This window comes from Scyliorhinus canicula, chromosome 12 (genome assembly GCF_902713615.1).
Source record: "Scyliorhinus canicula chromosome 12, sScyCan1.1, whole genome shotgun sequence".
Classification (NCBI taxonomy): domain Eukaryota; kingdom Metazoa; phylum Chordata; class Chondrichthyes; order Carcharhiniformes; family Scyliorhinidae; genus Scyliorhinus; species Scyliorhinus canicula.
The window spans coordinates 111,582,749-111,610,249 of NC_052157.1; the positions used below are offsets into that span (position 1 = coordinate 111,582,749).

The 27,501-nt window shown below is 45.5% G+C and overlaps 1 protein-coding gene across 1 annotated transcript; it reads left to right on the forward strand.

Moving 5' to 3' along the window:
- Positions 1–2,240: 2,240 nt before the first annotated feature.
- Positions 2,241–26,972, forward strand: upk3b (uroplakin 3b). Its single transcript, XM_038813757.1, has 6 exons — positions 2,241–2,440; positions 13,436–13,597; positions 15,020–15,254; positions 18,902–18,990; positions 21,188–21,317; positions 23,865–26,972. The coding sequence occupies exons 1-6, from the start codon at positions 2,383–2,385 to the stop codon at positions 23,986–23,988; spliced, it is 798 nt and encodes a 265-aa protein (XP_038669685.1). The 5' UTR covers positions 2,241–2,382; the 3' UTR covers positions 23,989–26,972.
- The last annotated feature ends 529 nt before the right edge of the window (positions 26,973–27,501 follow it).

The following is a 27,501-nucleotide window of genomic DNA, read 5'->3' on the forward strand; positions in this document are numbered from 1 at the left end:
ACATTATGAACGTGGCGGACAATGAGGAACTGGTGAATGTGGTGTATCTGGATTCCCAGAAGGCATTCAACAAGGTGCCGCACAAAAGGCTGCTGCATTAGATACACGTGCATGGCGTTACGGATAATGTATTAGCATGGATAGAGGGTTGGTTAACTAACAGAAAACAATGAGTGGGGATAAATGGGTGTTTTTCTGGTTGCCGATCAGTGGCTAGTGGTGTGCCTCAGGGATCAGTGTTGGGACTGCAATTGTTTACAATTTACATTGATGATTTGAAGTTGGGAACCAATTGTAATGTGCCAAAGTTCACAGATGACACTAAGATGAGTGGCAGAGCAAAGTGTGCAGAAGGCACTGAAAGTCTGCGGAGGGATACAGATAGTGTAAGTGAGTGGGCAAGGGTCTGGCAGATGGAGTACAATGTTGGTAAATGTGAGGTCATCCATTTTGGTAGGAATAAAAGCCAAATCAACTATTATTTAAATGGTAAAAAATTGCTGTGCAGAGGGACCTGGGTGTCCTTGTGCATGAATCGCAAAAAGTTGGTTTGCAGATGCAGCAGGTAATTAAGAAGACAAACAGAATTTTGTCCTCCATTGCTAGATGGATGGAGTTTAAAAACAGGGAGGTTATGTTGCAGCTGTGGGGAGAATGTACAAACTCCACATGGACAGTGACCCGGGGCCGGGATCAAACCCGGGTCCTCAGTGCTGTGAGGCAGCAGTGCTAACCACTGCACCATCCATGTCCATAGACCTGAAGACACTAGGGCAGGTAGATAAGGTGGTTAAGAAGGCACATGGCAGGGCAGCATGTGGTGCAGTGGCTAGCACTGGGACTGCAGTGCTGAGGACACAGGTTTGAATCCCTGCCCTGGGTCACTGTCCGTGTGGAGTTTGCACGTTCTCCCTGTGTCTGCGTGGGTTTAACCCCCTACAACCCAAAGATGTGCCGGTTAGGTGGATTGGCCATGCTAAATTGTCCCTTAATTGGAAAAGAAAAATAATTGGCTACTCTAAATTTATGGAAAAAAAAGAAGGCACAGGGAATTTTTCCTTTATGAACTGAGGCATAGAATGTAAGAGCAGGAAGATTATGATAGAGCTGTAAAACACTCGTTAGGCCACAGCTGGAGTAGTGTGTGCAGTTCTGGTCTCAACACGATGGGGAGTGATTGCACTGGAGAGGGTGCAGAGGAGATTCACCGGGATTTTACCTGGGCTGGAGCATTTCAGCTTTCAACATAGAACATACAGTGCAGAAGGAGGCCATTAGGCCCATCGTGTCCGCACCGACCCACTTAAGCCTTCACTTCCACCCTATCCCTGTGACCCAATAACCCGTCCTAACCTTTTTGGACACTTTTTCACTCAGAGGGTGGTGGGAATCTGGAACTCAGTTCCTTAAAGGGCGGTAGACGCAGGAACTCTCACATTTAAGAAGCATTTAGATGAGCTCTTAAAACACCATGGTATACAAGGCCAACGGACCAAGTGCTGGGAAATGGGATTAGAATAGATATGGTCTTGATGGCCAATGCAAACACAATGGGCCGAAGGGCTTCTTTCTGTGCTGCAAAACCTCTCTGACTTTTAAAAAATAAATTTAGAGTACCCAATTCATTTTTTCCAATTAAGGGCCAATTTAGCATGGCAAATCCACCTACCCTGCACATCTTTGGGTTGTAGGGGGTGAAATCCACACAGACACAGGGAGAATGTGCAAACTCCACACAGACAGTGACCCTGAGCCGGGATCAAACCTGGGACCTTGGCGCCGTGAGGCAGCAAGGCTAACCCACTGCGCCACCATGCTGCCCTACCTCTCTGACTTTTAATTGCAAATGTCCTTTTCAAAGGCTGAAGCAGACCGGTTAACCAAGTGGGAAGTTTAACTTTTTGCCATTGGTGAAATACTGGTTATTAATCATAAGATTGTTCTTGACTTCTGTGATAGAAGAACCTTTTTTTTCCCACCAGTGGCGACTAAAACCACCTGCACTCGCTTCAAATTAATTGGCAATCGTTAAATAATGATTGGAGCAACATCCAAAAGAAAAGTTGGTTGACTTGAATTCTTAAAATTGCTTGCCAGAAAAAACAATGTATGGTGTAGGGATAGGGTTGGTGGTGGAATTAAGTTGTTTTTTTAAGTCCCCGGAAAGTTGAGCTCCTCTGGGTTTTTAGTTTCGTGTGTGTCATTTTGTTCTTGCTTAATTGCCGTTGAACCACACCTTTTGGCAAGGGACGGTGCTCAGAGAGCTGGTCCAACTCGTTTGGCCACAGTCGCCGAGAGGCATTGTCACGTCAAAAGAAACTGAGGAGCCACACCGGCGCAGAAAGGGATTTAGTCCGACAGGCGGCTGCAAAGGCGGGAGAGATGAAGTCGCTTGTCCAGGTCGTGTTGCTGTGCATCCTGTGCGGTGCTGCAAATGGAGGTAAAGAAAAAAAAATGAACCAATTTCTCCAGGGCCGCCTGGAACAATGTTCAGGGACCTTACTGTATTGGTGGGGGCGGGGCTCAGGCAAGCTGGGTTTTTATTTAAAAAAAGGAAAATCTTCTGTTTGAGATTCTGCACATTGATCTCCTCGTGAGTAATTGTTTATCGCTGGGTCATGTGTTATTTAGATTTGTTTCTTAAATGGCGCTGCTGGGTCTTGTTCTTTGCACGTTGTTTTCCAAATCCTCCCTTTCATTCCAAAGTATGGTTTTGTACACTGTCTACAATCTCTGTCAGATAATGAGGTGTCTTCCAAACTTCCAGCCCCACCAACTTCCAAGCTTACTTCAATCACTCGCCTCGTTTATCCATTGACTGCTACCCGCCCACCCCCTGTGATTTTGCGATAAGGGTGTATTTGCATTGGTGTAATGTGTTTGGAACATGTTTCCCAATGGATTCAAACCGATTGTGGTGGTCTGCAGTCAGTGGGGAACCTGCAGAATGCCTCCGCACACTGCGAAGCCGGTGTCTTTGACTTGCACCATAACTAATGTCAGCACCATCTCATGCTGCCTCTAGCTTGCAGTGTGAATGCAGTCGATGTTTGGGGAGAGCACCGTAGACCAAATGACTCTCCAGTCTGCACGTGGCAACGAAACAACTGGATTTGTGGATGTATGACTGATCGGCTGGCACGGTAGCATAGTGGTTAGCACTGTTGCTTCACCGCACCAAGGTCCCAGGTTCAATTCCCGGCTTGGGTCACTCTCTATGCGAAGACTGTGTCTGTGTGGGTTCGTTTCCTCCCACAAGTCCCGAAAGACGTGCTTTCAAGTAATTTGGACATTCTGAATTTTCCCTCTGTACCCGAACAGGCACTGGAATGTGGCGACTAGCAGCTTTTCAGTCACTTTGTTGTAGTGTTAATGTAAGCCTATTATTAAAAGTCCAGGGTGTGCTTATGGACACTATGCTTGGGAGTGGTGGTAAAGTGGTCGCCTTGCTGTACTAATCATTCCAGAGCTCAGAATTAATGATCAGGAAGGAGTCAGGAATTCCCTTCCCACCAAAGGAATTTTAATTCAGTTTAATTAAATAAACTGGATTGTTTAACCAAGAAAAAAATCTCTTTATGACCTCTTTAGGGTAGGAAATCTGCCGTCCTTGTTTTGTTATACTCTTGACGTAGCATAAGCTGCTTCCTTGATGTTCACTCTGACAAAGGAAGGTTCAGACTTGGAGATAGCTTTAACATGTTTATTTAAACTGTTAACAATTCTCCTACTTGGATTCGACTCTCCCGTTAATCCTGCCGGACAGGCGCTGGAATGTGGCGACTAGGGGCTTTTCACAGTAACTTAATTGAAGCCTACTCGTGACAATAAGCAATTTTTCATTTTCATTTTTTCATTTTTCATTATAGCTACTCAGACTGACGAACCAATCTAGATCATGTGTGCTGTGTCCATTTTATATGGGTTGGTGTAATGCCCTCCTGTGGTGGTGTCACCTCTGTGTGTATCGTGAATGCCCATTGGTCGTGTCCTATCTTACTGACCTATTGGTTGAATGTCTGTGTGTCATGTCTCTGGTGCTCCCTCTAGTGTCTATCTAGTCTACGTGTATTTACATTAACCCCTTGTGTATTTACAGTGATGCATATCACCACAGTCCTTACCTGGTCTGGCCCACATGTGACTCCAGATCCACAGCGATGTGGTTGATTCTTAACTGCCTCTCTGACATGGCCCATAAGCCACTCCGTTGTAGTCGAGGTGGATCAGTACCAGCTTCTTATGGCAATTTTGGGATGGTTAAGATGAGCTGTCCTTGCCAGTGATGCCAACATTCTGTGAAGAAATAAAAATAAGTTGTTGGGTTTGACACAGCTGTACCGATGAAGCAGCTCAGGTGGATGCACCACTAACTCCCATCTTCCCAGTAGCACAATAGGGCTGTGAGTTGATCTGATAAGGAAGCCTGCCTCAATGGTATAAATCAGGGATTCTCCAACTTTATCTTTCTGAACCTTCCCACAAGATGTAATTTCCACCAATTCTCTCTTAAGATCCTCAAGTGCTTTTTTTGTGCATAAAACTTGGTGTTGCAATACAACTAAATTTATTCTTTTCTGTTTTACTCTTTGTGAAACTTGTTGATTGGGGGGGGGGGGGGGGCCGAGCCCTCATTCACTCCAGCCGAGGTGGTATCTGACAAAAATGAGTAAAAAGTTGATTTTAAAAAGGTCAACGGATGCATTGACCAGAACAAGTCCCAAAGGGGTAAATGGGCAAAAAGAAAAGATGCACCAAAAGGTACAGAAATGATCAACCAAAAGGTGACAATAAAAGAAAAGTTTGAAAGTGGAAATAGGTAAGTGAAAAACAAGAAAATGGTAAACAAAAGCTGCAAATATTAATTGACAGTGCTGGAAAATTATGAACTGAAAAATTGGACAAATGAACTGACAATGCCTCGCTTTGTGAGCACCTGGAATTACATTGGTTAATGAGTCCTCAGTGGCAATTTCCCCTGATTCATGTCATTATTAGTGGACATATTTTACTCTGGATCCTGACTCCATCTCAGTGAGTGCTTCTTTGGGATCTGCTCGTTCTACCTTGTGCTGTTTGGCTGCACTCGCCACAAAACAAAAAGGGAAGAGAATGAAACAGCAACTTTGCTGCCAGGCACCAGAGACCAGGACTCGTGTTATGGTAACTGCACAGTGGATCTCATCTGGGTCAATGGAAGATGAAAGTACTAACCGAGATGGACAGGGCTGTACCAACCTACAAGATTACACCTTTGCCGCTTAGGAGAGTCCGTGGTAGAAGAGAAAAGACCGCTTTCCAACTGTTACATCCACAAACCTGCAAGCGGTCACCTTTGATGGATCAATTAGGCTGGTGCAGGGTACCCGATGACACTGGAATGGTACCGTGGGCGCTGATACTTGAAACCCATCGAGACTAACTTGTTAAAACTGTGGGGATCAAGAGTGCCACCTGTGGGCACATCAACCCACACTTGTGGGCACAACTTGCCTCTGTACCATTCACATCTGGGATATCGGGTCCATTTTAGAAGCTGTTGGCTCTTATTTCTGTGTTACATTGATTTGGAATTTCTACCTGTTTAACTTGAGTCAAGACTGTATAGCACAGAGAAAACTGGACTCTTCATTCCTACAGTGCAGGAGGCCATTTGGTCCATCGAGTCTGCACCGACCCGCTGAAAGAGCACCTTTTAGTAGGCTCTCTCCCCCGCCCTATCCCCAAAGCCCCACCTAACCTGCACATCTTGTGGGCAATTTAGCTTGGCCATTCCACCTAACCTGCACATCTTTGGACTTTGCAAAGTGTCCTTTTTTAAATCACCTCCTTTTGCGTTGTGTGAGGTATTGGAACAAGGTTAGCCATGAGCACTCCTAGTTAAACCATGCCGCAGAACAAAGGGGCATAGGCACAAACTGGTTAAAGGTAAATTCGGGGAACCACTTCCATGTGTGGGTCACCAGATGGCGTTCAGGGGCAGGGATCTCTAGCACATAGACCAAATAGTGTCAAAATTGAGACATGTCTTCTCTCAAACACTGATACCCGGAATGATCTGTAGGGTGGGGTAGGGGAGGCAAAAAACTCTTGGAATTTTTGACGAGGTAGTTAGATGCCATGATGGCAGACTATAATAGCCCATGGATAAATTATGTGCTAAATGGTCATTCTCATTGGTGGTCATCCCAATGATCAGATCCCTTTTTTATACTTGTTTGAGTTGGTAAGAAAAGTCTAAAATAATCAGAATCGGAGAATATGTACAGATATTTGTAAGAGTTTAGCAACTTGGGGACAAGCTGATGGATAGGGTGAGGATAGAAAAATGGTGTGGGTCTGGTGAATCGCACTCCAGCATTTAAAAAAAAAAAAAAAAAATTTAATATAAATTTAGAGTACCCAATTATTTCATTTTTTTTCCAATTAAGGGGCAATTTAGCATCGCCAATCCACCTAACCGGCACATCTTTGGATTGTGGGGGTGAAACCCACACAGATATGGGAGAATGTGCAAACTCCACACGGCGCACTCCACCATTAACCACCAATCCACCTAACCGGCACATCTTTGGATTGTGGGGGTGAAACCCACACAGATATGGGAGAATGTGCAAACTCCACACGGCGCACTCCACCATTAACCACCAATCCACCTAACCGGCACATCTTTGGATTGTGGGGGTGAAACCCACACAGATATGGGAGAATGTGCAAACTCCACACGGCGCACTCCACCATTAACCACCACGTCTCCGAACAGCTAGTGGCATGTTATTAGCAGCTGCAGATATTTAGGAATGTGATTGAAATTGAAACATGACTGACTTTATTCCAATGTGATTGAATCAGGGCAGTTGTGTTTGTAACTTTAAAAAAAACTCCCTTCCTATCTGCGCTGGCTGTTGGTAATCCTACACCATGTGACTTAGCACCACCTTTTCAAGGGAAATAGGGGACAAGCAATGCCGACCTTGTCAGCGACACCCACAGCCTGTGACTGAACATCAAAAGAAATTCTGAGATATTTTGTCTTAACCAGCTGACATTTAACTTTTGGAGCATAAGACGGCCTGTATTATTAACAGCCTGTTCCAGCCCAAATAAAACCAGCTGTAACATTTAGCTTCCACTCTTTTTATCATAATACTATTACATTATTAAGTACTAAACAAACCTGTCCTGCAGTATGCAAATTGTCTATAGCTGCCCATCAGGCCAAATGTCATATTGGGCTTGCAGCATTAACTCTTTTTCTCTTACACACTGACAGACCTAAGTTCATCCACTATTTTCTGTTTTTATTGTAGATTTCCAGCATCCACAAGATGGTGACCCTGACGAGGGCCACGGGGATCACTGGTTGATCTCCCCGTGGGCTTCATAAGAATACAGGTTCCCATGGTGAGTGGGTGGAGGCCCACCCAGCTGGGACTTGTTACTGGGTCCTTTTAAAATGTCGCTCCCCGAGCCGGACCGACAGTGCCCGATAGTCCTGGGCTGGGACGTTTGTTTTCTGTGTCATGGTAGGGGCTTAATTTTCAGTTTAAAATAAACCAATTTGGCCTTTCACTCCATATCGCCTATAATTATTACATTGGCGACGAGGATCAGGCACGGGATTCTGAGCGGCCTTTTTGAAACTCCTCCCGACAGCTCCGGTAAGAAAGCAAAAAGAAAAACCCGGAAATTACGTTTTTTTTTTGGGAAGCTCGAGCCTTGCGATGTGGACATGGAGGTCATGCCCCAGTACGTTGAGTGTATGCGCTACAATCTCCCATGCCAACGGCATAGGAGATGACAGACAAAGTAATGTGGGGCCCTGACATTCAGCATTAATAAGCGTTTCACTTACCCTGCACCCTCTGACACTAAAACGTTAACTGAGCTTGTGGATCTAGTAAAGAACCAATACGACCCAAAGCTGTCTTTAATTCTCCAGTGTTACCGATTCAAAATGGCTGGCAGGACGCCTGGGGAGCACATGATAGAGATCCTGGCTAGATTAAGGAAGCTGGCTGAATGCTGCAAGTTTGACCCGTCCCTCACCGAGGTGCTACACCATTGGCTAGTGTGGGGGAGCAATAGTGTCGCAATACCCACCCTAAACCCCAATAGGGCTATCGAAAGGGGGCCAAGAACTCGAGGGATGATGTCAGTAGCGTTCTCAGGATGGGGGTGGGGAGGACCCTCATACAGAAAAGTCGGCATTCCCAGCGTAGGTGACCACTTGCCTCATCCACCAACAACTCAACATTCAGTCAGGATATTATGGCATCTCAAAAGATGGCTGGATGACCCTTGAAGGACCAGGGAAGCCCCCTCTTCGGAGTACAAGTGTCAGCCACAAGGCTGCCTGTTGCTAAAGGGCATGACCCAGGCAAGTCCGAGGGCTGCACCAATAGTCGCCATCTTCAAGCTCAACAAGTTGGTCTGCCTTTGCAGAAGCTATAAACTACCGGATAATAAAGCCTCATGTGTAAATTGGTACCCCATGCCACACATTGATGATCTATATGCCAAATTGTTAGGAGGTCAAACCTTCACCAAACTCAATATAAGTCATGCCTGCCTCCAGCTAGAATTATGAGTCGTCCAGGCAATACGTGGTGATTAACACCCAGAAGGGTTTATACGTGCCTAACCTTCGGAATACGTCGGCATGCGTCATTTTTCATCATGTGACGGAGAACATTCTTCAAGCACTACCTAAGGTGGCAGTATATTTAGACAATGTACTAATCACGAGTCACAGAAAAAGAACACCCAGCAAACCTGGAGGAGGTTTTGAGATGATTTTCTGATGCAGGTGTCCGTCCCAAACACACAAAATGTTGTGTTCCAGGCAGGCAAAGTGATCTTTGCTTGTGGTACTGAATCGATTGGAAAAACAAAGACCCTGTGAAGGGATCATTTAAAAAAAAAAAATAAATAAAATTTAGAAGACCCAATTTTTTAAGGGGCAATTTTGTGTTTAGGCTAATCCACCTAACCTGCACATCTTTGGGTTGTGGGGGTGAAACCCACACAGACACTGGGAGAATGTGCAAACTCCACATGGACAGTGGGCCGGGATCGAATCTGGGTCCTCAGCGCCGTGAGGCAGGAGTGCTGACCACTGTGCCACCCTATGAAGGGACAATGTTAATGCCATCCAAGAGGCACCAGCACCACACATGAAATACATCATTCACAACCTCCGGATATCTGAAAAGAGCTTTGCAGCAAATGAAGTGTTTTTGAAGTACGTCCATAAATTCGGGAAATGTGCCAGCTAATCTGTTCACGGGAAGGACCCATAAACAAGATTACTAACTTAGATTTTGATTGATTTAGCCAGGAGAACACCCCTGGACCTCTTTTTGGAAAAGGACCATTCAATCTTTGGTCACCTCACTATAGGAAGGATGTGGAAGCATTGGAAAGGGTGCAAAGGAGATTTACCAGGGTGCTGCCTGGTATGTAGGATAGGTCTTATGAGGATAGGTTGAGGGAGCTAGGGCTTTTCTTACTGGAGCGGAGGAGGATGAGAGGCGACTTAATAGAGGTTTATAAGATGATGAGGGGGATAGATAGAGTGGACGTTCAGAGACTATTTCCTCGGATTGGATGTTGCTGTTACAAGGGGGCATAACTTTTAGGTTCAGGGTGGGAGATATAGGAGGGATGTCCAAGGTAGGTTCTTTACTCAGAGAGTGGTTAGGGTGTGGAATGGACTGCCTGCTGTGATAGTGGAGTTGGACACTTTAGGAACTTTCAAGCGGTTATTGGATAGGCACATGGAGCACTCCAGAATGACAGGGAGTGGGATAGCTTGATCTTGGTTTCGGACAAGGCTCGGCACAACATCGAGGGCTGAAGGGCCTGTTCTGTGCTGTACTGTTCTATGTTCGTATTCATCCTGTGAGGGCAGATGGGACCTCCGTTTAAAATCCCACCTGAAAGAGGACACCTCCAACAGTGAAGCACCCCTCAGTATTACACTGAATCATTCGCCTATATTGTGTGTTCAAGCTTTTGGAAGTGTGCAACCAGTGAGCCCAGGCTGACAAATTGCTTTGCCTTTGCCTCTAAATCAGGAGGTTTTATGGTTAGTCCCACTCCAGAAATTGGAGCACGTGTTCTTGACCTGACAAGGCAGTGCCAACCTGAGGGAGTGCTGCATTCAGTTATAGTGGTGCACAGCACAGAAAGGGCCCTTTGGCCCATCATGTCTGCGCCAGTCAAAAACAACCACCTAACCATTCTAATCCCATTTTCCAGCACTTGGCCCATAGCCTTGTATGCCTTGGCATCGCAAGTACACATCCAAATACTTCTTGAATGTTATGAGGGTCCCTGCCTCCACCACCAGATCCAGACTCCCACCACCTTTGGGTGGAAAAAAAGCTTTTCCTCACATCCCCTCTTAAACCTCCTGCCCCTCGCCTTAAATCTATGCTCCCTGGTCATTGATACCTCCACCAAGAGCAAAGCTTTCTTCCTGTCTACTTTATCTGTGCCCCTCCTGAGATATTTCTGCGTGCTTAACCCGAAAGATGAACCAGCTGCTCCACCCAATGGCAAAAATGTTGTAGCATTATTTGAAGAAGAGCTGAGATTGGTATCCTCTCCTAACCCAATTGCTCTTTACAATGTGAAGCCACTCTGCAATGAATGGGAGAGTTACCAGCAGGCGTGAGGGCTGGGATGAGGGCTGTGGGCTACGGGGACACGGACCTATGATCCGAATCAGGAGAATGGCTTGGAAGTTAAGTCACACCCTGGGCTGAATCAGAATCATTGGTAAGGAGGGCAGAAAATTGGGCAAATGTCGAAACACCTATTTTAAAACCAAATAATATCTGGGAGAGTGGGACTTCACACCGGCATCACTTTCCCATTGGGAAACAGAAACCTGGCTTGAAGCTGATCTTTAGCTTGGTGTGTTTGGTTTAAAGAGAAGATCCTATGGCTTTCTAATGCAGCTGGGCCTCTGGAGGCCTCTGTTTAATTAAAGGGTGCAATCCACAGCAGGAGTCTGGCGTCTGCTGTCGACAACGTATCTTTAACCGAAGAGTGTCTTAATCAGAATAACAGGGGGGCAGGGTATGATGGTGGTCTTGGGGAGATTATTGTTTCCTTTTCCTGTCCTCTCTAGAAGTTACTGATTTTAAAAAAAATTAGTATGTTTACTTTGAGCACTCCTGACTTTTTGTATCTACTCCAGATGGCCATCCTTCCAAGGGTCAACTCCTGCAGTGAATGTCTTCATTCCAGAACTTTGAACTACATTTAGCTCAGTCAAATTAGGCAAAGTACTAAATCTATGTAGACTTACCGATGCTGAGATTTTAGATACTGATATTTCTATTTCAACCAGAATTTTCTTGCTGACCGTGAAGTTTCAAGTGGCATTAAGCTGGCACAGGGCTTTTAACTGTGATTGGCCTGATGACATAGACATGGTGATATTTTGGTTGCAATTGTGGTTGGCCTGATTACATTGAACCTCTATCATTCACCAAAAGAATAAAATGAGAAATAGGAGCAGGACTAGACACGTGACCCATCGAGCCTGCTGTACTATTGAATATGATCATAGCTGATCTTGGGCTCGATACGCACTTTCCTGCCCATTCCTTATATTCCTTGATTTCCTGAGAGTTCAAAAAGCTGTCTATCCCAGACATAAAATGTATTTACCAATGGAGTATTCACCTCTGGGTAGAGAATTCCAAATATTTACAACCCTTTCTCCTCCTCTCAGTCCTAAATGATCGGATCCTTATCCTATGTTTTCTCTCCTATTTTAGATTCCCTGACCAGTGGACACAATTTCTCAGCGCCCACCCTATCAAATGCTGAGATCACCTCGCATTCTTTCAAACTCCAGTGAATAGTAACCCAATTTACTCAGCCTCTCATCACAGGATAACCCCCTCTTCCCAGGAACCAGTTTAGTGAACTGTCTCCGGTGCAAGTATATCTTTGCTTTAAACTGCACACAGTATTCCAGATGTGGTCTCACCAAAACCCTGGACAACTACAGCGAGATTTTATTCTTGTATTTCAATCCCTGTGTAACAAAGGCCAAGTTGCAATTTGCCTTCCTAATTGTTAACTGTGCCTGCACATCAACTTTCTGTCTCTTTGGACATCAACACTTGCAGGATTCACACCTTTTTTGAAAAATAATTCCATTCATGTACTCAAACTAAATAACTTCACTTCCTTGCGTTGTACTCCTATCTGCCATCTTGTTGCCCATCCACTTAATCTGTCAATATCTCTTTGTAGCCCCTCCGGGCTTGATTCTTCCACCCCGCCCACTGCAAGACGGCCACAGGCGGGACGCGGACCATGTAAAGGTCCATTGACCTCGGGTGGGAATTTCCGTGGCTGAGCAGGCGCGGCTGGAGAATCCCGCCCTCTTGTGTCCTCCCCACAGCTTATCTTTCCACCTAGCTTGGTGCCACCAGTAAACATGGATGCCTTACTCTCTGTCTCCCCATCCCCAGGTCATCCATATGGGTTGTAAAGAGTTGAGGCCCCGACATTGATCCCTGCACCACTCCACGATTCATTGCCAATTTGAAAAAGCCCCATTTATGCCCAGTCTCTACCTTTTAGCTGTTAGCCAATCTCTATCCATGTTATATATATTACCCGCAACTCCATGAGTCCTTATCTTGCCTATTCATCTTTGTGTGTCACCTCTTCGAATGCTTTTGGGAATCCGATTATATGACGCCTACTGGTTCCCCTTTATCTATCCTACTTGTTACATCCTCAAAAAACTTGAATGGAATTGTCAAATATGACCCCGCTTTAGTAAAGCCCAAGTGCATTGTTGGAAGACTTCCTTAATAATAAATTCCAGCATTTTCCCAACAACTGATAAGCTAAATGGCCTGTAGGGAAGAATACTCTTCGAAAATAGTGAAAGACGGGAAATGAGAATAACACGTCTTGTTTAATCAGGGCAATATTTAGGTGTTTATATTTGGAGCCTGGTTAGTTTGAGATGTATAAGCTACTGTGCTTCTTAACTGCACCTTCACCTCCATGGTGTTAGGAGTGCTGGTGTTTATGGGAAGTGCCGGCCAGTGAATGAGTTGCACTTCCAGTAAGTGTGTTTGGAATGTGTCGTAAGGAATTTTATTTTTTCATGATGTGGAGATGCTACTGTTGGACTGGGGTGGGCACAGTAATAAGTCTTACAACAAAAGTCCAACAGGTTTGTTTGGAATCACCAGCTTTTAACAGGTGAGTAATGAAGGAGCTGCGAGACTCGCCTGTTGAAGGAGCTGCGCTCCGAAAGCTAGTGATTCCAAACAAACCTGTTGGACTTTAACCTGGAACTTTAATTTGGTTTGGGTGGATTTACTCAATCTCTTTGACCTGCTGGTTCTAACAGAATGTAGCTGAATACTCTAATTTGGTTTTTTTTCAGTTCCAACCAAAGTCGCTTATACCCCTGAAATTGTGCCAACCAGGGTAGAGGGAAGAATCACTCAAACAACAGTTGCGCTTGAACAGCCGCGCTGTGTGTTTGACTCTATTGAAACGTCCTGCACGACCTGCAAGATTTGGTTGATCGTGGCTAATTCAACTGGTAAGTATTGCACTGTTAAGTCTGAAATGGCTTTACCTCGGGGATGAGGTAATTGTGGGCAGCACGGTAGCACACGTGGCTAGCACTGTGGCTTCACAGCGCAGGGTCCCAGGTTCAATTCCCTGCTGTGTCACTGTCTGTGCGTGTCTATGTTGTATTTCTGGGATTATATCTGTACATTCATATATTTGTACAGTGCTTTAATAATGGTATACAGACCAGGTCTGTTCACAATACTCCAAATGAAAACTGCCATAGACCCAGAGGACCATAGGCTGCTCTCCCCTGAGGGATTTAGCCTGAGGGTCACCATACCTCGGGTGAGGGGCAAGATTGAGAAGGCGTGGCCTTCATGGATGACGTCAGCTGGTACGGGAATTGAACCCGCGATGTTGGCACCACTCCGCATCATGAACCAGCCGCCCAGCCAACTGAGCTAACTGACCTCCCCATACTCAAAATATGCTCCAACCAAATGTAGCATAACCTTCTGCTTTTGAATTCTATTCCTTGGAAATGAGCGCCAGTTTTTTGTCTGCAGTTGATGACGGCAATGGTAAATTGCATCACTACTTTAAGAGGATAGATGGTGGTTTACTGATATTGTCACTGGACTAGTGACCTCTGCGTCTACTCTATCCCAGGCTAATTTTGTAGTGTGTTCAAATTCCACTATAGCAACTGGTAGAATTTGAATTTAGTTAATGAATCTGGAATGTAATTCTAGTCTCCGTTATGGTGACCAAAGACAATTATAATTTCACTGTTGTAAAAACCCATCAGGTAGGGCAGTAAGGTGGTACAGTGGTTAGCACAGTTGCCTCACGGCGCCGAGGACCCGGGTTCGATCCCGGGCCTGGGTCACTGTCCGTGTGGAGTTTGCACAGTCTCCCTGTGTCTGACCCTCACAACCCAAAAAGATGTTCAGGGTAGGTGAATTGGCCACGCTAAATTGCCCATTTTAATTGGGGAAAAAAAGAATTGGGTACCCTAAATGTATTCTTTTTTTTAAACCATCAGGTTTCCTAATGTCCTTTTGTAGAGAAGGAAATTGGCCCTCCTAACGCAGTCGGACTTGCATGTGACTCCAGATTGACAGCAGTGGTTGACAGTTAACTGCCCCTCTGAAATGGGGAACGCCACTCAGTTCCAGGGCAATTGGGACAGGCAACAAATGCTGGATTGATGCCCACATCCCATGAAATAATTCTTTGTGAATATGTACCCTTTGCCCCTCTACCCAGTTTTGATTGTTAAATGAGCTTCAAATGATTAGAGTGAATGGAAGCACAAAATGGACGGTGAACATAATCTATGTTTTGAACGTTTCGTTCCGTCACCCTTTTGATTCAGTGTTATCTCGTCGTATTGTGAATCCTGTGTTTGCAAAAATTGACTGATTTTATTCTTGTTCACATCTAGGAGTTACAAGGTTTGATCAAATGAAAAATGATTTTTTGAACACTTCAGCCTTGTCCTACAAAGACGCCTTCACTGGACCAAATGGTTTTTACTTCACTGTTAAAACAGAAAGAGATTTTTACGTCTGTCCACCGACCGCCACCCCTAATGAGATCTTGGCTCTGCGAGTTGGGTCAGAAGTGCCCTGTAAAACTCCAAATTGCAATGTGCCATTACCTACTGGTGGGACATTCAGGTAAGACCAGCCAGAAGAGGTGGTCATCAATCGGGTTTTATTATGGACAGTAGTGCAAACAGATGTGCTTTAATACAGTCAAAATAGATATAAAGTCAGACTGTATGGGTGAGATAGGAAGATTTTCATATATAAAGTACCTTTCATGTCTTGAGGACATCCCAAAATGGTCTACAACCAATGAGGTACTTTTGAAATATGGGACCGGATATTCTGGTCCGAGTAGCAAAAGGCTGGGAGGTGACAGGCAAAATGATAAAGGAAGGCATCGGGAGGGTGCCTAATGTCTAGCTGCCACCATGATATTTTGCTGGCAAAGGTAGTAACCCACAGGAAGCCCAGTTAAATCACTTAAGTGGCCAATTAAAGGCCATTTTCTGCCTCAAGAAGCATTTTGCACATCGCCACATGGGGACACCATTAGGTAAACTCCAGTGGCCTCCAGCAGGTTCGTTTTGGTGGGAAGGCTGTCCTTTATGGGAACTCCAAGGTCCAGGGAGGAGCTACCCAGCAGCAGGTGCTTGCCATCAGCGACCCCATGCACTGGTCACAGCGTCTCCCAACACCCACATACTTATCCTGGAGGGCACGTGGTCATCCTCATTCTCCAGTTGCAGCTCCAGCAATGCCCACCGCTGGCAGTGGCACTGCTGAGTTGCCAGCTTTCTGATTGGACCAGGAGCTCTTGGGGGTGGGCTGCCATCTTGAAAAGGCAAAATGCACATATTGAGAAATTCTGGTATTTGACTGACTTTAGGAAAGGAAGAAAATGGTTCAGCTAACACCTTAGCAAACTCGCAATTCGCACCATTTTAACAGAGGATTATTCACTCGCTAGGAATATCTGGATAGCCACATTCGGGTAGCTCCCGTTGCCTGTGAAGTGGGGTCACCCCTTCTTTGAGCCCCAATGCCAGGACTTCTGCCTCTGTAAAACTCTGGCTGTAGTCATATAAGAAACATTGTAGCTAATTTACTCAAAGCAAGGGCTCTCTAACAGCAAGGTGACGAACAACTGATTTGTATTTTGGTGTTGGTTGAAGGAGTGTTTAGGTGACACTTTCAAAAGTGAATAATTGCCAGTCAATGGCTGGCAGTAGCAAACCATTCACTTGCAAGACGAACATGACACGGTTCAAAATGGGAGATGCAGTTGGCTCAAGGGACGGCAAAATGGGAGAAATTGATGATTTTCCTGCTTCTCTTTTTCCTTCTCCTCAAATATTGCTTTGTGTCTGAGAGTACTCTCATGTTGCAGGGTGAAAGAAAACACCAAAATTACTATGGGGATGAGGCCATCAAGATAATCCTAGCCTGTGAACAATTCTCCACTAAAATTATGCAGTCTGCGAGTATTGCTAAAAGGTGTTAATTGATGCAGTGTATTTTGGGATGGCCTGAACTCCATTGTCTCCCTTTCCCCGTGTTCAACAGCATGAGAAAGTAAGCCAAGTACCAGGATTTTTCAATATATGCACTTGGACTGGCTAGTGGCAAGTAACATTTGTGGCACACAAGTGCCAGGCAATGAGCAACTCCAATAAGAGATAAACTAACCAGCGCCCCTCGGCATTCAATTGCACTACCAAAGCTGAATCCCCGACTATCCACAATCTGTAGGTTACCATTGGCTAGAAACTGAACTGGGCTATCCATATAAATACTGTGGCTACAAGATCAGGCCAGAGGCTAGGAATCATTCTGATTTCCCAAAGCTTGACCACCATCTACAAGGCACAGGTCAGGAATGTGATGGAATAGGGCAGCACAATGACGTAGTGGTAGCACTGCAGTCTCACGGCGCCGAGGCCCCAGGTTCGATCCCAGCTCTGGGTCACTGTCTGTGTGGTGTTTTTACGTTCTCCCCGTGTTTGCGTGGGTTTCGCCCCCACAACCCAAAGATGTGCAAGGTAGGTGGATTGAACACGCTAAATTGCCCCTTAATTGGAAAATGTAGGGTGGCACAGTGGTTAGCATTGCTGCCTACAGCGCTGAGGACCCGGGTTCGAATCCCGGCCCTGGGTCACTGTTCGTGTGGAGTTTGCACATTCTCCCTGTGTCTGCGTGGGTTTCGCCCCCACAACCCAAAGATGTGCAGGTTAGGTGAATTGGCCATGCTAAATTGCCCCTTAATTGGAAAAAATAATTGGGTACTCTAAATTTTTTTTTTTTTTAAATTGGAAAATGTGAATTGGGCACTCTAAATTAAAAAAAAAAGGAGTGTGATGGAATGCTCTCTACTTGTGTGGATGAGTGCATCTCCAACAAAACTCGTGTAGCTCGACACCATTCAAGACAAAGCAGCTCTCTTGATTGGCATCCTTTTCACAAACTATCACTCCCTCCACCACCCGACACACAGCAGCTGTGTGTACCATCTAGAAGATGCACTGCAGAAATTCACCAAGGCTCCTTTGGCAGCGCCTTCCAAACCCACTACCATTTAGACCGATGAGGGCAGCAGACATATGACTGCATCATTACTTGGAAGATCTCCTCCAAATCATGCATCATCCTGATTTGGAAATACATCCCTGTTCCTTCATTATCGCTGGGTCAAAAATCTTGGAACTCCCTACCTGACGGCTCTATTGGTGTACCTACATCACAGGACTGCAGTGATTAAAGAAGGCAACTCACCACCACCTTCTCAAGAAAAAATAAGCATTGGCAATAAATGCTGGCCTAGCCAGAGATACCTACGCTCCATAAATGAACTTAAAAAACTGCGACCCAGAGATAGATCTTAATCTCACACAAGCCCCCTGCTGGATGTGAAAGAATAGCGGACTTCAATTGGTGCACAATAGCTTGATGCACTGATATTCAGTTAAAGGATTCCAGTTACTTTCGTCGTCAGATTTTTCTCGCATGAGCTGACCATGGTTTACAGGGGCTGGTTTAGCTCACTGGGCTAAATCGCTGGCTTTTAAAGCAGACCAAGCAGGCCAGCAGCACGGTTCAATTCCCGTACCAGCCTCCCCGGACAGGCGGCAGAATGTGGGGACTAGGGGCTTTTCACAGTAACTTAATTGAAGCCTACTCATGACAATAAGCGATTTTCATTTCATTTCATATTTGGTTGCCATATTTTTGATTTAACTCAAAACCAAAAAACGGTAATTCAGCCCCTGAAAAATTGTCTTTGACGACGATAGTGAGATCTTCCAAACCACATCTAGGATGAAGTGATCAGAACCAGCAGCAGCTGACTGCTCCAGACTGTGATGAATTTTGAACCCAGCAGAAGAATAATAAAGTCCTCTTTTTTTTTTGCCAAGTCATGGCGGATGTTAGAGTGGCAACTGATAACCAGCATCAGGCTGAGACCAGCTCACTTTGGCGTGGGAGGGAGTGGTCGAGCCTGCGATCCCTGTGCTCTGTGTGGGTCTGCACTCTAACCCACCTGAGGCCTCTCATTACCCCCCCCCCCCCAAACAACTTGATCAGGTCCAATTATTGGACCAAATTGGTCAGCGCACTCCGAAGCAGTAACACCGGACATGCTGACCAAAGGTCAGGCCCTACGGTTTCTGTGAGAATTCTCAGGTCTTCTGCTCAGCAGGTGTGGCCAAGGGTAGGGAAAGGGTGGGGTGGGGTTTGGGTAGTGATACCGCAGGCCTAACCTTTTTATTTTTTGCTTTCAGAATGAAGTATGTTTTGGTTGATCCTGATTTAACTACCCCTAATATTGTTGCGGAAACGGAATATACACAAGTAATCCAGCTGCGGAGTGGTAAGCATTGATGTTGTCGGGGAGGCCAATGATCCTTGTCTCTTCAGTAACTAGAAAATAGAAATTGATTACATTGGAAGATAAAGTGAGTTAAAATAGGTAGAACTCACCGATGGGATACAGGCACCAAGGTTTTCGACCCTGGTTCGAGGCACTTCTGGAGCTTGGATCACATGAAGCTGGACTCCCAAGTCCGTCATTTTGGGTATCTTGAGACTGGATCGTTTCAGTATGTTTATTTTGCAAGATGTTTCGAGCAGGTGAAGAGGGGGGGGGGGGGGGGGGAATCAAGAATTGGGAGTGTGTGGGATTCACTGGGGGTGAGCAGGATGTGCAAGGAGTGGGAGGAAATTTGATTCCACCGCCAACTTAAAGGTGACTCAGCAAAATTTAAATGATCACTAACTGTAATACTGGCAACACTCAGATTCCCCTTATAATCAACGGTAATATAAAATAATTGGGCCGTAACTTCCTGGCTCGCAAGGACTGGATTTGTGGGTTACCCCAATGATGCGCTCCCCGTGTCTGCGTGGGTTTCCACCCACAGTCCAAAGACATGCAGGTTAGGTGGATTGGCCATGATAAATTGCCCTTCGTGACCAAAAAAGGTTAGGAGGGGTTATTGGGTTACGGGGATAGGGTGGAAGTGAGGGCTTAAGTGGATCGGTGCACACTCGATGGGCCAAATGGCCTCCTTCTGTATTGGAAGTTCTAACTGGTAGTAATAGGGCTATTAATAGATGCAACTCTCTAATATCCTGCATTTAACCATCTAACCAGTAGTAAAGTTACATCTTGATGTCTACCATGCAACCAAACCAAAATCCCCCTACACTGATTTCGGGGTAGTCAGGCTGCCCAATTGTTTTTTTTTTAACAGGCCTGATCTCGCTCCCTGTCTCCTCGGACTCTGATTTAGACTCTGGTTCGATATGAAGTGGGCTTCTCTGAACCGATGGTCTCGGTCAGAGTCCGTCTCCACTTGGACTTCACACATCAAGACTGACCTGAACTGAGATATTACATGAAAGGCAGTGGGCACAGTGTTTGGGTCACATGAAGCATGTTTTGGTTAATCCTGATTTAACTACCCCTAATATTATTGGGGAAACGAGATATACACAAGAAATCCAGCTGCGGAGTGGTAAGCCTAAACCCAGCGACAGGGTCCCAGTTTAGATTCCCTGCTGGGTCACTGTCTGTGTGGAGTCGGCACGGTCTCCCCGTGTCTGCGTGGGTTTCCTCCGGATGCTCCGGTTTCCTCCCACAGTCCAAAGACGTGCAGGTTAGGTGGATTGGCCATGATAAATTGCCCTTAGTGTCCAAAAAGGTTAGGAGGGGTTTTTGAGTTACGGGGATAGGGTGGAAGTGAGGACTTGAGTGAGTCGGTGCAGACTCAATGGGCCAAATGGCCTCCTGCACTGTATGTTCTATGTTCCAAACACATCTCGACATCCTTTATTACAAAACTGTGCCATGAGGTCGAGACTCAATAAAGGAAACTTCAGTGAATGTAACAGCATTTCCTAACCCACCCCCTCCCCCCAAATTATTCTTTTTAAAAATATGAATCCTGTCGCCTTTTAAATGAGGCTCAAGTCTCCAACTCAAATTGTCACTTAAGTTAGAGCCAATTTAAAAGTGGCTAAAGTGGGTGGCATGGTGGCACAGTGGTTAGCACTGCTGCCTCACCGCTGAAGATCTGGGTTTGATCCCAGCCTGGGGTCACTGTCCGTGTGGAATTTGCACATTCTCCCTGTGTCTGCGAGGGTCTCACCCCCACAACCCAAAGATGTGCAGGGTAGGTGGATTGACCACGCTAAATTGCCCCTTATTTGGAAGGAAAACGAGAATTGGGTAAAGTGGCTAAAGTGAAGTTTAAAAGATAAAAAAGGAACATTGGAGATAGGACTAGGCCATTTAGCCCCTGTGCCCTGCTGCACCATTCAACTAGAATCTACCTGAGCGCCATTATCCTGTACTATCCCCGTATCCCAAATAAACTGGGAACACAAATAAAGCAAAGGTCCACTAGCATCTGGGACAAGAACTGGAGAATTGTTGTTTTCGGCCTCAATCCAGTTTGGTTGGGTAACTTACAAATTTTCTGCTGTTTGTTTGATGGTCTGGGGCTGCGAGTTATGGTAATCCCTGCGATAGGTTTTGAACCTTTTTTCTCTGCTTTCATTTCTAGCTACCGATCCCAATAGCATTGACACCAATCCTGGACGCCGCACCGGGGGGATGATTGTCATCACAGTGATACTTGCCATTCTGCTCTTCCTGCTGCTGGCAATGTTTGCAGCCATGCTGGCCTTTGCTTGGTAAGTTAAACGCTATGAGGGTTCAGCCCAGACCTCCCAACGCGAGAGGGTGTCAGCTAAGAGCTGCTGTTATCCAGGGTAATTCCAGGGTTTTGTCCCAATGCTGCACCCTCATTTTTCTCTAGGTGAAAAAACTCACCTCAGGTCATATTGCTTTTGATGACTCACTCCTTCACAGATTAAGTAAATGGAGCAAAACCAGAGTTGGGTTGGTAATCCTTATTGGAAACGTTCCTGGAGCTTTTATTACATGCTGTGGCCAATATTTTCTCATCATTGGTCCTCTAACAAATCTACTGTCAGAGCACACCATCCTCCCACAACTGGAAAGCAAACCAAACTCTTAACCCAGTTGGATGATGCTTGACTGTCAAAAGTTTTTTTTAATAAACAGCTCTTGTGTTTATCATACTTAATAAAAAGAAAAGTGTTCAAAGAAAACGGGGTGGGTGGGGGGAGGGGGAATTAATGCTCCAATGAGTTTCCCCTGGGCCTTCTTGCAGTGATGCCCCGGAGATCAATTCCTGATGACCTCCAGAAGTTAAGTTGCCAACCCTCCAAGGGCTGGAGTCTCCGGAAATTGAAGATCAATATCCAGGACACTGCTGTGGGTGCAACCCTGGCGAAGTATCATCAGGACATTTAAAAATATTTACTTTGAATATTTCCCGTTACCTGATATAAAAAATATTACAAATGGCATAACGGTAGCACAAGTGGTTAGCACTGTGGCTTCACAGCACCAGTGTCCCAGGTTCGATTCCCTGCTGGGTCACTGTCTGTGCGCAGTCGGCACGTTCTCCCCGTGTCTGTGTGGGTTTCCTCCGGGTGCGCCGGTTTCCTCCCACAGTCCAAAGACGTGAAGGTTAGGTAGATTGGCCATGCTAAATTGCCCTTCGTGACCAAAAAGGTTAGGAAGGGTTATTGAGTTATGGGGATAGGGTGGAAGTGAGGGCTTAAGTGGGTCGGTGCAGACTCGATGGGCTGAATGATCTCCTTCTGCACTTGTGTTATGTTCTATGTTCACAATGTTCATAAAGGGCTGTTTGGTTGACATTCGAGTATCATCCAATTGGGTAATGAGCCTTTTTTTTTCTTTCCAAGGAAGGTAGTATATCACCAAGGTGGGGGGGGGGGGGGGGGGGGAAGAGGTGTTGCAAGTGACATGATGATGCCTCCAGGAGTACTTAATTCTTTTTTTTTCCAATTAAGGGGCTATTTAGCATGGCCAATCCACCTACCCTGAACATCTTTAGGTTGTGGGGGTGAGAGACCCAGACAGACATGGGGAGAATGTGCAAACTCCAGATGGACAGTGACCCAAGTCAGGGATTGAACCTGGGTCCTCGGTGCTGTGAGGCAGCAGTGCTAACCACCGTGCCACCCCTCCAGGAACATATTTAATCACAGTTGACCACCAGGGTAACAAATTAAGCCCGGGAGAGTGGAAAAACATGGTTGTCCAGTGGAAGCAATGACGTCAACCATTTTGCCTGATCCCATATAATGCTGAGCTGCTCATTGAATAGAACTGTTTTCTTACGAATGCTCCCATGGGTCGGTACATGATGGAACTGAACCACAGGAGCTAGCAGAGCTCTAGAGATCCAGCTGCTTTTAGTTATGAAATCCCTCACTTTGTAAAATTAATTCATGGGATGTGGGCGTCACTGACCACCCCGTTCATTGCCCATCCCTAATTGCCCTTGAACTGAGTGGCTTGCTCGGCCATTTCAGATGACATTTAAGAGTCAACCACATTGCTGCGGGTCTAGAGTCACATGTAGGCCAGACCAGGTAAAGATAGCAGATTTCCTTCCCTAAAGGGCATTAGTGAACCAGATGGATTTTTATTGACAATTGTTTCATGACTTTTAATTCCAGATTTTTAAATTTAATTTAAATTCAAATTTCACCATCTACCATGCTGATATTCGAACTGGGTACCCAGAGCAATACCCTGGGTCTCTGGATTACTAGTCCAGTGACAATATCACTTTGCCACCACCTCCCCTGATGCTAGGTAATGGGGAGCAAGAAGAAACTGCCGAGGATTCTGCTTTTGGTTGTTATCTTGGTATTCAGTGTATAGCTGTCAAGAGTGGACTTAAGTGAACATGGTGAGGAAAACCCTCAATACTGCCACTTGTGATTACTCGCTGTCTAAACTTGCATAAAAAGAATGCCTGTTCGGCTGAGCTGCATGATCGTAACTGGAACACTGGCGTGAGTTAGTACCTGCGTAAGTACTGGGTGGCAAGATATGGCAAACCAAGAGGTTTATTAATAATACTGAGCAGCTCTTGCATGTGTTGTGCCTGCTCCCGCCCATGCCCAGGGGAGAACTCTCGCATTCCTGACACGTGACCCCCCATTTGTCACGTGTCATTCCAGTGTTCACAGTATCTTCTGGAAGGGGGTGGGGGGAAGAAATGACAACCCTAAAGAAAAGTTAAAGGGGCCAGACTGTTTGAGGTTTGATATCCTGTTTATTTTTTTGATTCAATACTGTTCCAAAATTAACTCTCCTGTTCCTTTTTAATACAGCTGTAGAAAGTTTGACCAGCCCGACTTTTCTGTACCTCAAACCACATCCGGCTCTCTCCGAAAATACCACACTCACAGCTTGCACAACCCATCAGGCGCCATTGCACAAAAGGCCAATATGTAAGGAAGTCTCTGTGGAGCAACCAGAGACTATGTGGGCAAGAATACAGCAGCTTCCTCCCTTCATCAACAACTCAACTACTACCTAATTTCACATTTACAGAGGAACATCCGTGTAGCTATTAGTGTTTGGAACCATGACTTGACCTTCTGCTGATGATCTAGACATTGAGTATGGAATCTTTAGGCTTAGTTTTTCACCCGTTATATAGTGCTGGTGTTCTTTCTCAACATCAGTGCAACATGTCTGAAAATCTTTGTTTTGAGCGGAGGTGTCTTAAGCCTCTTTTCATTCTCTCACCCTCCACCAGTTCAGCCTTAGCCACCATTTTGGCTTCAGGCACCATTTTAGTTCTAACACCAAGGGAAATCCAAGGTCATGTTTACAGGATTGCTCCTCTCTCTCGCTCTCTCTCTCGCTCTTGCTCTCTCTCTCTTCTCCCCCCCCCCCCCCCCCCCCCATGACTTTAGATTTCAAATGAAACAATGTTTAATGTATCTGAGAGTATGGAAGAAGAATTTGACTTCTTTCCTCTCTTTTGTCCTTCATGTGCCCTCAACTGAATTAACGTTTTGCACTACACCAAGTAAGGCAGAGGAGGTTGTACAACTGGGCACAAAGCTGCTGCCCAGTTCTTGTCCTTTCTGCATATCTGAGATGCGGCTATCCATTAGCAATAGGACAGGGAAATGGGTCTAAATGTTGCTCACTAGTTTCAGAGCAAGACTTCCACTTCACCAGTGCTTGAAGCCCAGATGAGGTGCCTTTTTGTTTCTGGGTAATTGTACCAAGGCATGGGCTTGGTCCAGTTGACTTTTCTTTGCTGCCTTTTGGGCTAAGAACACACTACTACTCTATTTACACTCCCCCTCCAATTCTCTCTCAGGTTTTCTTTATTTTGATCTTGTTGCTTCAATTCTTCCACCTGAAAAAAATGTTAGAAATATTTTAAACAGTATGCTACTAGGTCTAAGGTTAATCTCAATTCAATACTTCTGCCACCGATCTTCATGTGACTGGAGTACATGTTATGGGTTTGGTCCTGAGCAGGCTGAGTCTAGTGACTGCCGCATCATGTTCCGATCATGTATAGCTCTGCGCTGGGAAAGGTAGTTTGTAGTATTGATCATTACTCTTAAGTACAGATGAATTGGTCCTGATAGTTTACGATGTCCCCCTGTTTTCCAATACCATAGAGCAAGCCACAACTTGGAAAGATTGGAACATAAATGCCTTTGCATCTCTCAATAAGTCAATGAGCCACAGATGAACAAACCACAATCTTAGACCGAATGGCTATTGTGGAGTTTTGTTTGAGATTCAGTGAGTTGGGCAGAGACTGATGGTGGATAGTGCACAGTGTGGACAAAACAAGAGCCATTTCTCTTTTCCTCCTTCCATTTTATTCTTGAAACTTCGGAGGTGATCTCCAATTAAATCCTTGCTTAACGCTCAAAAGGTGTGAATGCGTTTGAACTTGTAATGACATATGTTTATAGCGTGTGCATAATATTAGCATGGTAACGTCTTTATATGAACTTTTATTCGATGCTGTTGACTTTGAGTGTAACTATCGTAATATTGTGTGTACATTCTGATTGAATTGCCACAGAGTTCTGTATATAATATGCCCAGTTTTATATTCGTACTATTCTTAGGAATTTCTGTGATGGTTAATAAGAGAGGGATCTTCAATGTGTCCTATATTGTCTGACCAAATTGGAACATGATTTGGCATTCAGATATTTCCACAAGGTAAACTTGGTCATCGGTGCCACCCAAAGCAGATATTCAGCCCAGGCCAGTCTTCACCCACATAGCAAAGGGGGAAATGTTGGAGGTAGAGTCACTCTTGATTGATTTGGCACTAGGAGAGGCCAAGCAGCAGGCAGGCCGCCCAAGATACATCCACGGAATGTGATCAGGAAAGGTCTGAGCTGCAAGTTTCATGGGTTTATCCAACATGGTTTTGGAAGAAGCCCACCTTCAGAAATGCTCACAAATAGTATTGGCAATCAATCCTTGCACAGAGAACAAAAGGAAAAAGCCCCATAGATGTGGAAAGCCAACAGTTAATGTTTGAAATTGTTTGCTCCATCCTCACGACTGAGTATTATTGCAGTGGGGCTGCAATTAAAACAGGATGAGAGGGGATGTGAGGCACGGTGGGTGGAGGTGAAATTATATGCACGCACACACGAGAAGAAATTAAATAACCACTGCAGTGCTTGGGGAGAGGGCTGAGGGTGATGGAATGAAAGACATGGGCTGGATTCTCTGTCCCACCAGACCCATTTCCACGTGCGCCACGCCCCTGCCGGCAGCGGGATCCTCCATCCCGGCAGCCGGCCAATGGGGTTTCCCATTGTGGCCACCCCCAGGCTGTCTGGGAAATCCACAAGCGCGAGTGCGCTGCCGGCGAAGCGGAGTATCCCGCCTATAATATGAACTGAAGCGAGAGGGGGGGAGAAATTAGTAACATACCAGCGACAGAGCACGGGTTACCAGCAAAAGGAAGCTAGGTAGAATAGAAAGCATGACAAATGGGGGAAAAACACAGCAAGGTTCAGAAGTCTCAAGCAGGTGTTTTGTCACTGAGCCGCAATGCTGTAAAGTTCTACCAAATCCTTTTACACCATCTGTTTCTTTTACTTTGCGAGCTCATTGAACACAAACTGGAAAGTTGCTGTTTGCAATAGTTTATCATTTGAGTGTTCAGTGCTTCCTGGCAAAAGCGGCCCATTTAAAAGTAAATATGTTTGTGGAACCTACGTAACACATTGCCAGTGGAAAATACTAGCCTGGGATGTGTAGTAGCCGGAGCTGTCAGTAGAACTGCACTGCTTTAAGAGATTTATCCATAATAATGTATCTACTACCTTTGTATGTTATCGTAAATCTTTTGACCAATCAATGCTGTGGGGAATTTAGCATGTGAGAAATGTAAGCTTATCCTGAATAGAAAACAATTAAATATGAGAAGAGTGTTCAGGCTCATTTGCAAATTTATTTTATACCCTTAACTTGTACAGGTGAATGAGTGCAAAATCTCACATTAACACGCCTGTTTTTATGGGTGGAATCTTGGGGGGGGGGGGGGGGGGGGGGGGGAATGGGGCTTGTCTGCCACTCACCTGGAACTTTAACCCATACAGGCAGTAGTGAGGCCTTCTCCTGGAAGCAAGGCCTGAGAAGTCTTGCTTGCTAAGATGCCAACTTATCAGAGACCCCAGCAGCTCTTGCGTTCAGCAGCGCCACTGGGAGACTTTGGCTGCTGCTAGAAAGACAGGACCGGGTTGGGGAGCGACCCAGGCCACAGGTGAGTAATGTTAATGGGTGGGGGGGGGGGGGGGAGGGGTGCAGAGGAGTTGTAGCAAGGGCAGTGGAGGGAATCTCGATGGGCCCCCTTTCCCAATTCCCAGATTCTCAATCAGGCACTGAGTATTTGATTGAGAGACCGTACCCGCAACACCCCCTTCTGCTGAGGTGACAAACAGCTGCACGGGTTTACCTGTA